This window comes from Rhea americana, unplaced genomic scaffold (genome assembly GCF_003343005.1).
Source record: "Rhea americana isolate MKP2758 unplaced genomic scaffold, rheAme1 scaffold_9, whole genome shotgun sequence".
Taxonomy (NCBI): Eukaryota; Metazoa; Chordata; class Aves; order Rheiformes; family Rheidae; genus Rhea; species Rhea americana.
Genome location: NW_028187088.1, coordinates 10300948 through 10317711, shown reverse-complemented (window position 1 = coordinate 10317711; position 16764 = coordinate 10300948). Strand labels below are relative to the sequence as shown.

The 16764-nt window shown below is 38.4% G+C and overlaps 1 protein-coding gene across 1 annotated transcript in view; it reads left to right on the top strand.

Annotated features, from left to right (window-relative positions):
* Window positions 1–16764, top strand: part of DGKI (diacylglycerol kinase iota) — a 177371-nt gene that overhangs the window by 36937 nt on the left and 123670 nt on the right. Inside the window, exons 2-4 of the mRNA XM_085324112.1 lie at window positions 1716–1824; window positions 12314–12409; window positions 15685–15759. Coding sequence (XP_085180238.1) covers window positions 1716–1824; window positions 12314–12409; window positions 15685–15759 — 280 coding nt within the window. The remainder of the gene's footprint in view (window positions 1–1715; window positions 1825–12313; window positions 12410–15684; window positions 15760–16764) is intronic.

Here is a 16764-nt window from a genome sequence, read left to right as displayed (position 1 = left end):
TCTTTGCTGCTTTATACTTAAATTAGAAGGCCATGTGTTTGCCCTTTAGTCTTTTTTTTTTGTTTTTAATTTTATTTTGTGGAAAAGGCTTCTGCGGAGCTTACAGTGTGTGTTTTGAAACTTCATCTCTCTGTTCCAAGGTAAAATTCTGATAAGAAGCTGTATAAGAATAAGCATTTTTAGTTTGCCCCTGGGCCTAATAGTCACTTCTGGCTGATTAATGTGGGCCTGCTATTCCTGAGATCATGTTAAGGCTTTTGTGTCCAAACAAACCTGAAAAAAGCATTATTCCTGTGCTTATGTTTTGTGGGCTTTCCAGCCAAAGCCATAAATCCAGCTTGGCACACAAAGGAAGGGCCGACTATTTGCACAGAACTCTGCCAAGTCTCCCCTGAAAGGCTCATCAGCCTTGGCTCACTCTTCAGACAACATGGGCCGAGTCTCAGGTTCTGCTCCAGGAGGCTTGCGCATCTCTAATTCTGGCTTGAAACAATATCCAAAGCTTGATGCTGTGATGTCTGTAGCCATTCATTAGGCATATTTACCATTTAAATCTCTGCTGAATTTGCCCTCTAGATGGAAGCCTTGTCCTCAGAGTGGTCAAACAAATTTATTTCTAGCAATATTCATAACAAACTTTGCTGTATTAAATTTGCTTAGTAGATGTATGCAATTTAATCAGCTGTGTTATCTGACAACAGTAAGCAATTTTGGTTGAAAATACTAGCATTTTTCATAATAATAATTAATTACTTTTTTTTCATTCTCTTGGCTTTACTTACGTCCTTTGCACAAATTGGAAGCCACCTTCATCTATTATAAGGGCAGGAGTAAGCAACTTCTGATTTGGCTTATCACTGTCATGGCAGAAAATGTGGTACAGCTTCATTTCCATCACAACCAATTATCATATTATAAACATAATTAGACACAAGAATGTACGTTGGTGTTTAGATAGCACCAATAACCAAACTGATAGCAAAAGCAGCATGGAAGGAAACTGTCAAATATTGGACACTATCTTCTGGAAAAATATCATTTTTTTAAAAAATACATTTTTGTAGTTCCTCATGGTTTGTCTTTAAGACTTTCATCTGGTCTTTGAGAACACATATGGATTAGGTTGTGCTAACATATAGTATAAATGCATTTTTGACTAAATTGTTTTCTCCTGGTGCATTGCTAGCTAGTGAAGGTCTTTCCCTTGGCCTTATTTGCATTTCTAATGGGCTTCAGTCAAATGTGAAATATTTTGAAAAAAACCTTCAATGACAATATCTTACCCGCACTGGTAAGTGGAAATGAGATTTTTTTTAGAAACTCGTACTTCATTGCTCCAATAAAAGCTATTTGAAGTTGTGCATAAATTGATTCAACAGGTCCTTCTAGGTTATAAGGAATAAGTATAAAGAATGGTATTGCCACTGAAACTGGCAGAACAAATCATATGTAGTGCACTAGGTTTGATATTTCAGCTTAGTGCCAGGTGAGTAACTGATCTTCATTAAGCAGTAATTTTCAGTGATCAAACTATTTTATTCTTTTCCTGAACTTCGGTTGCACGAGGATGGCACTCAAGCACCATTTCATCAAAATGGAAATTAGATGCTATGCTGCTCTCCTGAGTTCTGGTGAAGGATGGGGTGGATAATTGTATTGGATAATTATATGGATATATACTCATTTAATGTTTGTTTTTTCTTTTCAATTTGCAGGAAAGCAATCTCCAGGTCAGGCCTTCAGCACTTGGCTCCTGTGCATTCGCTCAACATTGCAGTCTCCAATGGACCCGTGAAGGAACCAAGGACAGCCTTAGAGTGGACTGTAGGTGTTTATTTTTATGGCAATGTATTTGAGTAGTATCTGCAGTTAGTGCTCCCTCCATCCTTACACAAGACAGGGCATTGTTATGAGAATTAGTGCTGATCATTGGGAAGATGCTTCCATTATGGAAGGATGCACAACGCAGAAACACCAAAACCTTTGAAGACATAAGCAGTACAGAACAGAGCTGTGTACACTTTCCATGTTGGGAACTATCTAGCAATAACTGCTCACWGGCCTCTTGACAAGGTCTACTGTGCAAGGATGGTATGATTATAGCATAGTAGTGTTTTGCACCTCTGCTTGAAGGGTGGAAATTTAATGCTGAGCACGTATATTGGGTTGGCTGGGTCCGTAGGAGCAGGTGGTAGAAGTTTTGGGCCACAGTGCTGTGTAGATGTGGCTAGRTTTCTTCTGGCCCCTAGACAGATTGTAGACACACAGACCACCTTCTTCTGTACCCCAAGTCTTGTTTCTGCTACCTGTGCTGCTGAACTATAGTTCAGCAGGAGCTAGTGTGGGGCTGTTTGCCCTTTTCCAGGTGGTTATGCACTGGTGCATCCTGAGAAGTCAATACTTGAGCCAGCAGGCCACATGAACATGTTATATTTAAAGCAAAGCACATGGTGCATCTTACAGTGGGCTGTTGASAGAGTGCTCAGTGTACTGTGGGAGCAAACCACCAGCCAACCAATTTCTGTTGGATGAGGATGAACTTATGTTTTGATGAATATGGCACATTTTTGTTATCTTTGTTTTGTTATCTTGTTATCTATATTTTGTTATCTTGTATCTTGTTATTCTTTATACCAAGATTCRATAGCTTCCTAGGTGCTACGCTCTGCTTTAACCACTGCTGCTGCACTTGAGGCAGGTTTCATGGAGTGATTTCCTGTGTTTCRGGAGGATGGATTAGATTCCCTCTGATCATACAATCATACAATATGGTACAGAGGAGAGTTAAAATGAGTTTGAAAGCTTGCAGAGAATCCCCATAGAAGAGCCTGTGTTGAAAAATATAACCTGATCTTTCCCTCTAAGAAATCCAGGTCRCTTTTCAGCAAGGTACTAAAACACATGTCTTCCTTCAGCCATTGAGGCAAAGGTTTTCACAACCATACTTAGAAAAATAAAAATAAATAAATAAAAAATCCAACAACCTCAACTTGCCTTTTCCAAAAATGGCAGTTTTGCCAGGTGCTTGCTCAGTCAATCCCAATATGTAGTAACATCAGGATTTGATGGTAGTTGATGAATACTGATATATACTGACTTTTGTGTTACCTTTTGCTTCCCAGCCCATGGTTTAGATTTTTGGTCAGTTCAGCCTCTCAYCCATTCCAGCCTCTTAGGTGGGCATTGCTGCTTTCCTTCACACTTCTAACAGAAAAATGAGGCAACTCTGTGGCTCCTGGGAAGAGGAGCACAATAGTGAGTGGAAAGTTTCTGAGGTTGGGAATGTCATTGACTTACCAGCTCTGTAACTGGTGGATGTGGGAGAGAAAGGCATTTCTGCAAATCTGAGGCGCAGTATGTATAAAAGCAACAATATTTGGAGGTACAAAGAAGCTGAAAAATTTTATAGCTGATGRTGAATGCCAATAACAAAAAATAAATGAAGGCTTTAAATCTTGATGTTTAAGTCCAGGGGTATTTTTGATAGAGTGAAAGGATATTCAGACTAAGATGTATTAGAGCTGGACAGGAAATCTTTGTATTTAGTCACTGAAGCATGAAGCATTAATCAGTGCTTGTTGCATCCCTGTCTGTATCATTCTACTCTTTCTTTAGTATTTTGAGTGATGATTTTCCAAGGACGYATGATGGRAGATCTTTCCAAAGTCTAAATACATGAACATAAGTTGTCACTTGACTTTGCAGTAGAAAATATTTCTCTCCTTGTTGTCTCCACACAGATAGCTGGAAAGAATTTCCTGCCTATATCTTCCATTTTCATTAGCTCTTAGTAGGGGATCTGCCTTTATCAAATGGTCTTCTGAGTAGGAGACTGGCTCAACTTGTGTGAGGTCTGTCCCTTGCTCTGCCACTGACCTCTTGATGAAYTCAGATGAATTGTTTTTGCCTGTCTGTATATTAGCATCTCTAATTGTAAAATGAAGGCGATGATTCTGACTTCTTAAGACCCTTTACATAAGAAGCAGTATTTTTTATAATTACTGTGGTCGTTATTACTATTTGTCAACTTTGGGTTTTAATTTCTCTCACATACCTACAAATGCCCAGTTTCATCACATTTTCTACACCTGCAAAAACTCGAGTTAAGTTGTTGYTTTGTTATCTAATTTAATCTGTACTTTAATCTGTCCAACGTTTTCACAGCAGGGTGTACAAAGTATGTTCTCAGCAGCAGGTGCTGTTATAGGCAGAGGGCTAGGAAAGATATGCCTTTACCCAAAACTAAATATCTTAAGTGCCTGTGCCTGTGATACGTTTATACGTATCCCCCTCTCCATATCAGGCACCACTCCTACTTGTTAAATGATCAAGTAAGTGATTGTAACCCAGATCCTCAGGAGTATTTACACACTTCATTGAGTCCTATGTACCATTGTGGATCTAGGCCTTTGTATTTTCTAMTGCCATTTGCTCCTGGGGAAAGTAACAGTAAGCTTCTTTGTAGAGTTAACTTATAATTTCCTTTTAAGAACTGCCTTCTAGATTTTAGTTTCTTTGGTGCTTGCAAAAATCTTGGTCACCAATAGACTGTTAGTGTGTTGGGCTTCCTACTGGTCAAAATTGTGTTGTTGTTCTTCTGTATTTGTCCATGAGCCTGTCTGTTAATCTCTGTCTCTTGTCTCCCCCTTAGTAGATGTTTATGGCCTATACACCATATAGGATTCTTGTACCATAAATAATACATGTTTAAGAAAAAATCCTGTAGATCTTAACAAGAATAAGAAATATGTAGTTGAGCAGAAGTTCAAAAACAGTGGCATTTAGTAACACGGAATACAGATTTTGGAGGTTTTACTTGTAACTGCCTCTGTAAAATTAATTGGTGGAGAAAGTCTACTCAGTTGTACAGGATATTTTAATAAGCAGGGAAAACTTACTCTATCTACTAAATTATAGAAGATTGCAGGGGTATAATCTCATTGGGATCACAGAGACWTTGTGAGACAGATCACACAGCTGGAGTGCTGCCATGAATGGATACAGGCTTTTTAGCAAGGACAGACTGAGACATCRTGGAGATGGAGCTGCTCTTTATGTGACAGCAGTAGGAATGTGGAGCTCTGCTGAAGGATGGGTGATGAGCCAGGTGAGAGTTTATAGGTCAGAATTAGAGGGTAGACCAATGTAGGTGCCACTGTTGTGGGTGTCTGCCTGATCAAAAAGAAGTAGTAAATGTGACTGCCTTTAGATGACTGGAAGAAACCTCGCAGTCATGGACTCTGGTCCTCATAGGGAACTTGAACCACTATATCTGCTGGAAAGACAACACAGCAGGGCACAAGCAATCCAGGAAGTTTCTACAGTGCATCAGTGRTAACTTCCTAACAGGTAGTTGGGTTACCAATGAGGGAGTGCACACTGCTGCACGAAGGACCTGTTGCAATGTGAAAGTTGGGGGAAGCCTTGGCTGCGTGATCATGAGATGATGAAGTTCAGGATCCTGAGAAGATGGAAAAGGGCAAAAAGCAGGATCACAGCCCTGGACTTCAAAAGAGAAGACTTTGGCCTGTTCAGAGATCTGCTTGGAAGAATCTCATGGAAAATGGTCCTGGAGAGAAGAGGAATCCAGGAGAGTTGGTTGATTTTCAAGGATGACCACCTCCAAGCTCAAGATCAATTCATCCCTGACATGCAGGAAATCAAGCAATGGCAGCAGGAAGCCTGCATGGATGGACAAGAAGATCTTGACAGAACTCAAACATGAAATGGAAGTGTACAAAAATTGGAAGCATCACTGGGCTACCCAGGAGGAATGTACAGGCATTGCCTCATTATGCAGGGGCAAGGTTAGGAAAGCCAGAACCCATCTGGAGTTGAATCTGATGGGGATGTGWAGAAAAACAAGGAYTTCTACAAGTACGTCAGCAGAAGGAAGACTAAGGAAAAAGTGGGCCCACTGCTAGGTGGGGCAGAAGATCTAGTGGATATGAAAAGCATATGGAAAAGGCTGAGATACTCATTGCCTTCTTTGCCTTGGATGTTTCCTGGTAAGACTGACCTTCAGGAATCTCAAGCCCCTGCGACCACTGGGAAAGTTTGAAACAAGAAATACTTACTCTTGGTAGAGGAGGATCCAGTTAGGGAATATTTAAACAGACTGGGCACATACAAATCCATGGGGCCTGATGGAATGCATCCATGAGAGTGGAGGGAGCTGGCTGATGTCACTACAAGGCTGCTCTTGATTGTCTTTGAAAGCTTGTGGCAATCAGAAGTTCCTGAGGACTGGAAGAAAGCAAATATCACTCCCATCTTCAAGAGGACAAGAAGGATGATCCAGGGAACTACAGAGTAGTCAGCCTCACCTTGATCCCTCAAAAGATTTTGGAGCAAGTCTTCCTGGAAGCCATTTCCAAATATATTAAGGACAAGATGTGTTTTGGGGTAGTCAGAATGTATTTACAAGGGGTAAATGATGTCTSATAATCCTGATATTTCATTGTAGAAAGCTGAGTAGCTTGGTGGATGAAGAGAGAGCAGTATATCTCTCATAATATCCTCTTTGATGAACTGATGAGGTATATATTGGTTAGATAAGTGAACGGTGAGGTGGCCTATGAGATGTATGTATAATCAATGAATGTGAATTTGCTATGAATCTATTGCATTATATTCTGCATCTTTTTGGCATTAACTAGTTATGTTGTTGTTTCAGGGGTAGTAAATGTGCATAGGTGCCTAATGATACACTACATTTAAGATATTTAGCAACCATATTAATACATATATTTACATTCGTATGCTCTGTGTATAATGTAGTATTTCCTTCATTGATCTAGATAGATAAATGTATTTCTTTTCCATATGAGTGGTTTTGTTTCCATATCATCACTTCTTAAGCCACACTAATTTTTACACTGAGGATATTTCCTTTCCATTAGAGCTTCTGTAAGGCTAAGTTTTGTAATTGTGAATTGAGTATTCAATTGGAAAGAGATGTACATCATCAAATGCTCACATGAGGAAGGAGAAGCCTGGAGTATGAATTTCTCATCGGCCATTTAAAATGTGCAGAGGGACTGGGCRCTTTAGTTCCCTTAAAATAAATAGTGGTGAGTGCAAGCTTCATGCATATTTTAAGAAAATTGCTGAAATTTTGTGCACAGATGATATTTGAAACAATGTGTTCAGGATCAGTAATCCTGCATTGCTTTTCATCAAGATTTGAGAAATAACGTTCTTTCTAGAGAGATGTACAAAGAAAAAGGGGGCTCTCATATTTCAAAATGGTTGCTATCTCTTATCTTTCTCAGAGGGATAGAGGCTGCAGTGATAGAAATGTGATATTAGAGAAGATACCCTTATTTAAAATGGATGTTTTTCCTCATTGCTGCCACAGGGGCTGAAGTTAAGCTCTTGTCATACAAAATAATAGTTTCCTGACAACATAGGAAATCACCATCCCAGTTGACAAGATCTAAATGTTACTACATGAAGACAAACATTGTTATTCTGCCTCTGCATACAGATAATCTTTCAGATGACGCCGATGAGAATCTCGAAAGCTCAGCAGGAAATACAGGAATGTGTAGCTGATGCAGGGATGTGGAGAAAGCATGGAGAAAAGGATGGTGTGTGCTTGTTTGTATGTGTGTGCATATGCCTAGCAGGCCAGTTTGCGAGACAGGCAGGATGAGGAGCCTGACCTTGTCACTTGAGGTGATTCAAGCTATTCCAGAAAGTAGCTAGAGAATATGATGAACCTARCCCTAAAAGTTAAAAGAAAAAGAAAATAGTTGTGAAAGTTGGACACTATGAGTCTTCAAGTTTTTTGAAGTAATGATACAGTAGTGCATCTCCTTGATGTTTTCAGCTTTGTATCATTTTGTATTCATGTATTACCTTTGTGATAATTAAAAAAGGTGACTTATTCATGCAGAGTATTCTCAAACTGAAGTGGATTAAGGTGTAGTTAGAACTGAGAGTACATATCAGAACAACAACATCTGGGATATGRTTGTTATTTGCAACATGAGCATTAGCAATGCTGGAATTTAAGAGTTAAGGGTGAAACATAAGCCAAATGTATGAGATAGATGTATGGTGAAAAGACATCCAACCAAACTTATTTCTACTTGATAGTGAGCTCACAAAGAAAAAGGCAAAAGCTAATCATTTTTGCTTACAGAATGTTTAAATTTGGAATGAATTATATATTAATCATAACTTTATCATCTCAAGGTAGATTTGGTAAGAAGATTCATCCATCCGACTGGGATGTTAACAAAGGGAAAATTTTCTTAATGGTTTATTTTTAAATGTTTCTTGAAGAYTGGTTTTGCAAAATTCCAGTAGTGTCAGCAGTGGAGGAGAGTTCACTTCCTCCTGCTACATGTGGTGTTATAGCTCCTTTGAACTATCAAGTTGGGCCAACTGAGGGATTTCTTTGTCTGAATGTCTGTGGCTGCCTGATATAGCAAATTAAATTACACAGGTTCATTTGCATTGCCTTTGAAACCGTGCTGACTGCAGCTTGAAGAATAGTGGGGTATGGAAACTCTTGAGGGCTTTAGAAAAATGGTAAGCTGGCTCTATCATTTAACTGTGCTGGGGCACTTCTTAGGGAAAAAAAAAATATGGTGAAATGTGCACAGCAAGTCATAATCATGCACATGTAATTATATTGTTCCCAAACTCCCAGTCCTTGAATTCCCATTTCTCTTTCACTTCAGGGGGACCGTATGTTTTTGTTGTTTCATATGCAAGGAATATTCTTCATGCTGAAATTAATTTTGTTTGCTATTACAGTGGTAACAGATCAGGAACAATGAAATGGGAGGCCTACACCTGAGAGAGCCTAGTGAGCTCCTGTGCCCCCTGCGAGGCAGGCGGCATCTGCCAGGAAAGCACAGCTGCCTCCGCTTCAGTGAGCAGGGGCTCTTACATTTCACAGGGTATTGAATAAACACTTGTAAGGGCTGGAAAGCTGGGTTTGGAAGAACAGACTTCCCAACTCTTTTTTTAAACTGCAAAATATTAGGCCAAAGTCATTCTTGTTTTATCCAAGACAGGGGGCAGCATCCCTCTTATACCTAGCATGCTGCCCAAATTAAAGCAAAGCACGTCAGCTTAAAAGCATGATTTAACAGATCTGCTAAGCTGGTCTAGMTCCAAGGGCTGCTGAAAGCATCAGTCCCACTTCCACCACTCCTTGATCCAGCAGTTGTGTGGTCGTGGGATGAGTCATTTCATCTTTCTGATCCAATAGAAAAATGATGTGTATTTTCTGCCAGTTCAATTGATTCATGTGCAACTTCACAGCTATCAGATTTGGCACAAGGAAAATGGCAAGAGCATGAGGCTGAACTTGAGGGGTCAAGGACAAAGAGAGAAGGACTACTTCTTTAGTAGCTGGTTGCTCTTAAACCCAACGTAAAGACATCAAGTGTGAAATAAATGGAACTGGCAAGTTATTTATTAAAATATTGCTGAACTTGAATCTTTTGTGAGAAAATACCTCCATATCAGAATACAAAAGTGATAATATRGATTTTACTTCACTATAGTCCTGTGTTAAACTCAGCCTAGAGGTGGTTCTAGTGGCCTCTGTCAGCCTGTATYTGGGCAGGTGGGGCTCCCCAGTCTGGCACACTGTGGAATACTACCTGTAAATTTATGAGTGGAAATGCTAATTTGCTGAAGTTAAAATACTTTAGATAAATGTATTGATTTTTGTCAAATTTTTTTTAAGAAACAAATGAAAAATTGTGCTTGGAAAAGGTCAAAACATTTTTCTTTTGACTATATCATTTTGATTTTTATAAGCTGTAACAGAATGTCTCATCATATAAACGACAGTGCCCTGTAAAARTTAAAACAATGAAGTACAAATACCCCCCTTTGATCTTACTGTGACAAAGTAATCGGCTGCCAAAGCTTTTTGGGGAAGGGTGTTGTTTCTTGAAATCTCAGCTTTTTGCTTTGATTCAGGATTAAAGATTTTGAAATGTCGGTTTGCTGGCACTGAGATAGTGAGTTTTCACACACTCTTCTGTGAAATTGTTTATATCAGTGGAAGTGAATATCTGAGGTGTATCACTGATACCATATCAGATTTTTTATTATATATTTTATATATTTTATTATATATTTTATTACCTAGTCTTGTCTAAGCTCTATCGTACCATAAATTAAAAAGATTATCTATATAGACTACTTATTTGTTTTATATATACAGTAATAGAAAGTAAGATGTGTGAATTTATGGCCCAGTCCAGAATAATTGAGAACAAGCTCTAAGTAAGTCTAAATTAGGTTATGGAAGTAGGCCACTTTGTCTTCAGAAATCCTGGGTGGCAAATTCTATGGAAGTGGTTTGAATGGAAAGATATTTAATCTGTGTGATTTGTTTCTTTTCTTTTTTTTTTTTTTTCCTTTTTAATGGAATTGTGACTCCTGATTAAAAATTATGCCCCAGTAACTGTATGCTTTCTTACTTAGCTTCTCAAACTGACCCTTCCTAAGCATCTTTTATAATCTATAAAATTCAGCTGTAGGTCATAATACAACCTTGCATCATTTCTTTAATAAGGAATGAGCTCGGGTCAAACACTCTTTGGCAAGCTCATGTCTTCCTGCTTTGGTCCTGTTGTTTTGCCTGGCTCCTCATAAACCAGACGGGAAGTTAATATTTTGGACAAGACAGCGCACATGCGTAGTCACTTTAGTAGCATGATGTGACTGAGCTTCCATGAAGCACTGTAAAAACTGATATAGTTCTTGCCAGAGAAAATTGCTTTAATCTGAGGATAAACTTAAAGGAAAGGAATTTACTGTCTGAGTAAGCTTGAAGGTTTACTGATGTGTGTTCAAGTCCTTAAAGTTACTTTGCATAATGATAGCATTGAGAGGCCTCACTCAAATTATGGTGTATTCTGGTAAAACCATGCTGTTTGGGAAAACCCCTGTCCCAGAGAGTTTGATGTTTTAAGTGGACAAGCAGACAAAAGGATGAAAAGAAATGGAGGTGCAGGACAGCATGTAAACAAGCGAAGATTAATCAGAGTACAATAGCAGTACATGGGAATCCAAGCCTTGTTGTCATCCAGTGCATTATGTTGAGGGATAATCCCGTGTCTGACTTTAATGGGAAAATTTCTGATGCGTTAGACCTGTGGACATGCAGACTTCTCACCAGAAAATCCTATGTCGGTCTTTTCCTCCTGGTTTATTTGAARGGAATTTTTTGTGATAGGCACCACTTACAAACTCTTGCAATTCTTGACTGTTATGAATRCACTTGTACTCCAGAAGACAAAGGATTTTATCAGTTCTGCATCTCTACATTACCTAAGAAATACACATAGCAAAAGAGTAACTTTCTTATTTCATCACTTTGAAACTGTCAATGTTATTTTAAATAAATTATTTTGACCAAAATGGCTATTTCAGAGCATCCTGCTGTCGGACGCCATCTGTTTGGTACGCGTCATCATTTGTGACTTCTGCAGTGTGGGAACCAAATGTCAGGGACTGTCAAAGCTTTTTCCATCATGCTCTAATTCTGGCTGAGCAGAATTCCTGTTTATTCACTGTGCTTAAACAGTGAACAGTAAACTTTTTTTTTTTTTTTTTTTTTTTCAGTTAAGCCAACATTATAGTATAGTGAAAACTAGTCTTTCTGCAACCAAATTTCCTCAGGCTGAGACTTTTAAAGAAGGAAGGGCTAGATTTGGTCAAATGAGAAGGCCTTCAAAGGAAGATCAGATATTGCCCTCTTAATCATGTTTAACTGTCAGTATGCTAACTTGATTTTTGAGAGAATTGCTTAGCTGGATGYATTATTCTTTGAGGTATAAAATTAAGGTATGGTCTCTATTGGCCACCTAAGGTTTGGAGGTGTTTGCTTTTCGAGCTTTTGAGTTTCTACAATTGAAAGTTCAGTAGTTGTATTTTTTGTTTCATCTCCCTTGATTTTAATTCCTTTAAAACTCTGTATATATCTTGTGCCTATGAAACTGAAAGTCACAGTTAAACTAGGCATCATGCAGGAAGATGGTAGGCAAAGTTTTTCTGTGCAATTCGGTCAAATACTTCAGTTCTGAGTTATGACATGTTATTTGTTGTATCATCAGCATCCTCCGTCTGGCCAGAATGGTCAGTCAGGGTAATACAGTGATGGTTTTTTGCTGTGGAAAAATGTTCAATAGTGTGTGACTGTGTGTATGTTTTCTCTCCTTTTTTTTTTYTTTTTTTTTTTCCTATTGAAATTAGGTCTCACACTTTCTGGGAATTATTCTTTACTCACACCTGTATGATTTTGCAAAACAGGTTAACAGTCATCTTTTCTCAGGAAAATGCTGTGAGTGGAGAGCACTTGTGGCTGGAGACCAATGTTTCTGGGGACCTCTGCTACCTCGGTGAGGAAAGCTGTCAAGTCAAATTCTCAGTGAGTCTTACATTTTAAGATTTCCTTCTTTGTTTTTGAGGCAAAGAGCCCAATTTTAGACAGAGACATTGCTCAGAAGCTTTTTATTACTTACTAGTATTGTTCATGCCTGTGCTCCTAGAGAAGGAATGCAAAAGGGGCAAAGGCCTACTGGTTAAATACTTTGTTCGTTGGGAAAAAACAAACAATTTTGAATGACCAGATTATTTACACAGTGATAATGGATTTAATGAGTAGTTTGATAACTATGATAAGGGAAAAAGATTAGATATTRTGGTGTTTCAGACATGTTGAAAGAAACTAGTCTATTTATACATGCACATATATCACTTGCTGAGGTACCTGAGAGTAGGATGTCTGATTGTATTTTAATCAAATTTACTTCAAATCCTTGCAGTGATTTCTAAACTCTTGTTTACATTCACCAGCAGTGAATAGGATATTCAAGGTTTTCCTTCACCTGTTGAAGTGTTTCTGATGTGTATGGAAAAGTTCCACCGGTCTGATCTCAAACCCTGGACCTATGTGTCTCTATTCTTTGACTGTGGAGTCACTGTTACACTTTCAGTCTACTTCACTTCTCTTTGTCTAACTAGTATTTAATTTGAACTACCTCAGCAGAAAAGATGAAAAAACCCTTTCCTTGGTATTTAGGACAGCTGGTGGGAGAGTGGGAATTCTGAGCTTTGAGTCGGTGCTCAAGGCAGCATCCTGACCCTTGAATTGCAAAGTGTGTGTAGGGGTTCCCTTCTTCTCCATGGTCTCTGCAAATAGTGCCTGGGCCTCTCTGTGATACCATCTCTTTGCTTTTGTTAAAAATCACTCAAATCATTTGATCCAAACCAAAGCATTTTGATTAACCAAACACCTCCCAGTTTTTGGGGTACTTTGATCCAAAACAATAATGACTTTCCTAGTTCTAATTTAATATCCATCCATCTTACAAATTTGTGAGCAAATTACTTATCTGATTTCTTATCACGTGAAAGCCAAGCCTAGGAAATCCATGTTTATTGTTTACAAAGACTGTTCAGGCAAGCTCCCGATAGTAATAGATTGCTGATTTGGCGGCAATATTCCAGGAAAGTATCACTGTGTGTTTACACTGCACTTATATTGGTCCCAAGGCATTGGCTTTTGGCTGAAGCCAGAGACAGGATCTTTGGCTGCATGGACCTTTGGTCTGATCCCGTGTGATTCTTAGAATAGAAGAACTTCTATTAGGTTCTTAATAGAAGTTTGCCTGTCAAACTGAATAAAAACTTCTTCATGATTTACCTTATTGAAAGTAGCGTGGAAATTTAATTATGTGCTGTTTTTGATTTGACAACATGTGTCTTAGCATTTTAAAGGGTATCTTTATGGAAGTTGGAAGCAGTGATAGCAACAGCTGATGAATCAGACCCACTGACTTAAATGTTTATTTAGGAATTCTGGAAGACATCTCTAGATGATGACAAGCTTTTCTAGCCAGCAGGTCTGGAGATGTTGAACCATATGTAGGAAGTAGCAGAGTTTAGGGTTTGTCAGTTCATTATCTGGCCTTTACTTGACCTGACTGAGAGTCTTTTCTATTTCAATTACTAGTGTATTGGCTGCCTTTGGGAGAAAACGTTATCTGTTTGTATAACATGGTACAGTGTACGGGGCTAAGAACTAGAAACGGAGCTGGAAATCCAGTTAATATTAATTTTAGTTACTTTAGCTTGATCCATGCTTTTCCAGTTTTAATCTTTTGAAGACACTGCATCCTTCTGTGCCTATCCTACTCTTCCTTTGACTTAGCTCTTTCACAAGTAGAAAGTTTTTAGATCAGGTATTTTAAATGGAAAAATAGCAAAAAATAATTGYGTGGACTTTGTAGAAAATGTTAGGCCATACAGAATGTGAATTCTCATTCTTTGGAAACAGGAGCTGATGTCGCATGATAAAGCAAAGAAGTTAGAAATGATGGAAAAGACGCAAAGTCTTAATTTTTACTAGTCTCTCCCTATAACTGGTTGTAAACTATTTGCAGTGCCACCAACAGTCAAAAATCAAGAGAATGACTTAAAATTTTAGATACTTAAAAAGTAACTGTTTGTAAGGTCTTACCTTTATTTGCTTTTTGAACTTTTTTGCCTTAGAGATTGGTTGCTTTATGTCATCTCGCTTCTCTGGGTAAACCTGGAGACTAAAAACATATGTGAAAGTTAGTAAGTAACAAAATGCCTGAGAGCATAAAATATTCTAGAGCACTCTGATTCTTCACATGAAGCATTCAAGCCCCTGCTGCCCTCCCATAAGGGTTGTTTTGATTAATTATGAGATTCAGAATAAAATTGTGGTAGTTTTGGTATGATGTGAGACACAGTTGTGTTCCTTGTTTCTTCTTGAGTGTTATTTATAGTATTGAAAGTTCTAAAAAAAAATTATTAGAGATTTAATGAACTTGAATAAAAAGAATATAAAAATCTTAAGCAAATCGATCTCAACTTACTGTGTGTTTATAATCTTTCTGTCCTTCAAACTCAGGTCTATAAGCTTAACTTCTATTAATATTACTTCTATCTGGCTTATTAGATTGAGTATATGCAACAAAAAGAAAAAAAATCATAAATGCGTTCTTTCTCTCCTGGATACATTCTCTTGCCATTGATATGATTCAGCCCAGGGGAGTCAATAGAAATCATTTTAAAAGCCCTATAGATATTAATAAAACTAACCAGCATAATTAGATTGAGAATTTTGTCCCTGCTGTAACATTTCATGTGTGTTTAACAATGTTTGGTGGGGAGGTTTCTGTTCCCCGCTAAATGACACAATTTTTTTCTGACAGGCAGTGGTCAGGCCCATCAAATTGAACACTGTGTGATGAGCACAAAGCAACATACTTTTTTTTTCCACAAATCTGGTCCCAGGGCTTTGATTTACATGTAGGTTTTTCTTCTCTCTTCACTAGCTCTGCCCATCATCCTGTCAGATGGCTCTTTTTAGGAATACCCAGTGATCTGCAACGTTTACAGCCTTATCTGCTGCCTAAAATGTGCCTTTTACTTCTAGTTCACAAACTGGAGTACCATGTCCCTCTATCTTTCACAGCCGCCACTACTTTACTTGAAGAACTTCAAACCGTCCCCCCTTCCACGCCTTCAATATCTAAAACAGTTGTGAGCTTCAGGAAAGGACTAATATATGTTGTACAGTCAGAGGAATGTCTCCCATTTCACAGCTAACTCTTGTTCTCCTGTGAATAGTGCACYTCCATGCACACACGCCTCCCTTTCCTCTTGCAGAAATCAGCTCTGCGGAGGAAATGTGCTGCCTGCAAGATTGTGGTCCACAATGCGTGCATGGAGCAGTTAGAGAAGGTAAGACATTGCCACCTTCTGGAGCCTGACRTGGGCAACACTCATGTAATTCCTTCGCTGAGCTCCTAGCCTGCAAAACACCATAAGCCAAATTAGTTTTTCGTGGATGTTCTTGCAATATACTTGCTAAAAMGTTGACTTGAAAATTTGTATTATTTTTAAAGTAAATTTCTTTCAAATTCTGTGAACCAGAAGAAACCCCAACAGCTTTCACAYTTTTAATGATTAAAAAATAATATCCTTCTCCTTCTAGATTAAAGATTGAAGCTAGAAAATGCGGTTTCCTGTCATGCACAGAATTGACCTCATAAAACACCACAATTAAACACAACATAATTCTGCTCRTGACAGCTAAATGTATTACAAGTAATGCAGCATAAGATACTACTATGACCATTTTTCACTGTATTTACTAGACTGAACTGTTTCCTCCTCTGAAACTCRGAAATTAAGTTCGTATTGTTGCAATTGGAAATAATAAGCCTTTTATTTCTTGCGCTGCTTCTGTGGGCATCCATCCAGTTTCCCAGTTCTTTTGCAGATCCCTCCTCATGCCCAAGTGCCTACAGAATATTGGACATTGACTTCAGTCCTCCCATCAGTGATTTCTTCTAATTGCACTTGATCTGTAATATGTTAAAAGAATTTTTTTGATGAGATCTGTGTAACCAATATGAATGAGAATATCTCCATTGATTTCATAAGAGTTTTGTATTCACTCCTGCATGTTTATGCTGTTTCCCATAAAAGTAGTAAGTTGATACATGACAAATTTATAGTAGCAACCCTTTGGAAAGAGTTTTCCCTTTCACAGTATTTGGGCTTGTGTTGGCAAATGTCACAGTGACTGTCATATACCAAGTTGGAGAGGTACCATTTCCGCTCCCCCCTGCTCTTTTTACCAACAGTAAAATTAGCAGGAACACATGTTTCAGGAGAGTRGGAAGTCAAAATGTTACCAGTGACTTTTTCATGACTTTTGTCATCAACAGCGATACTGATCCC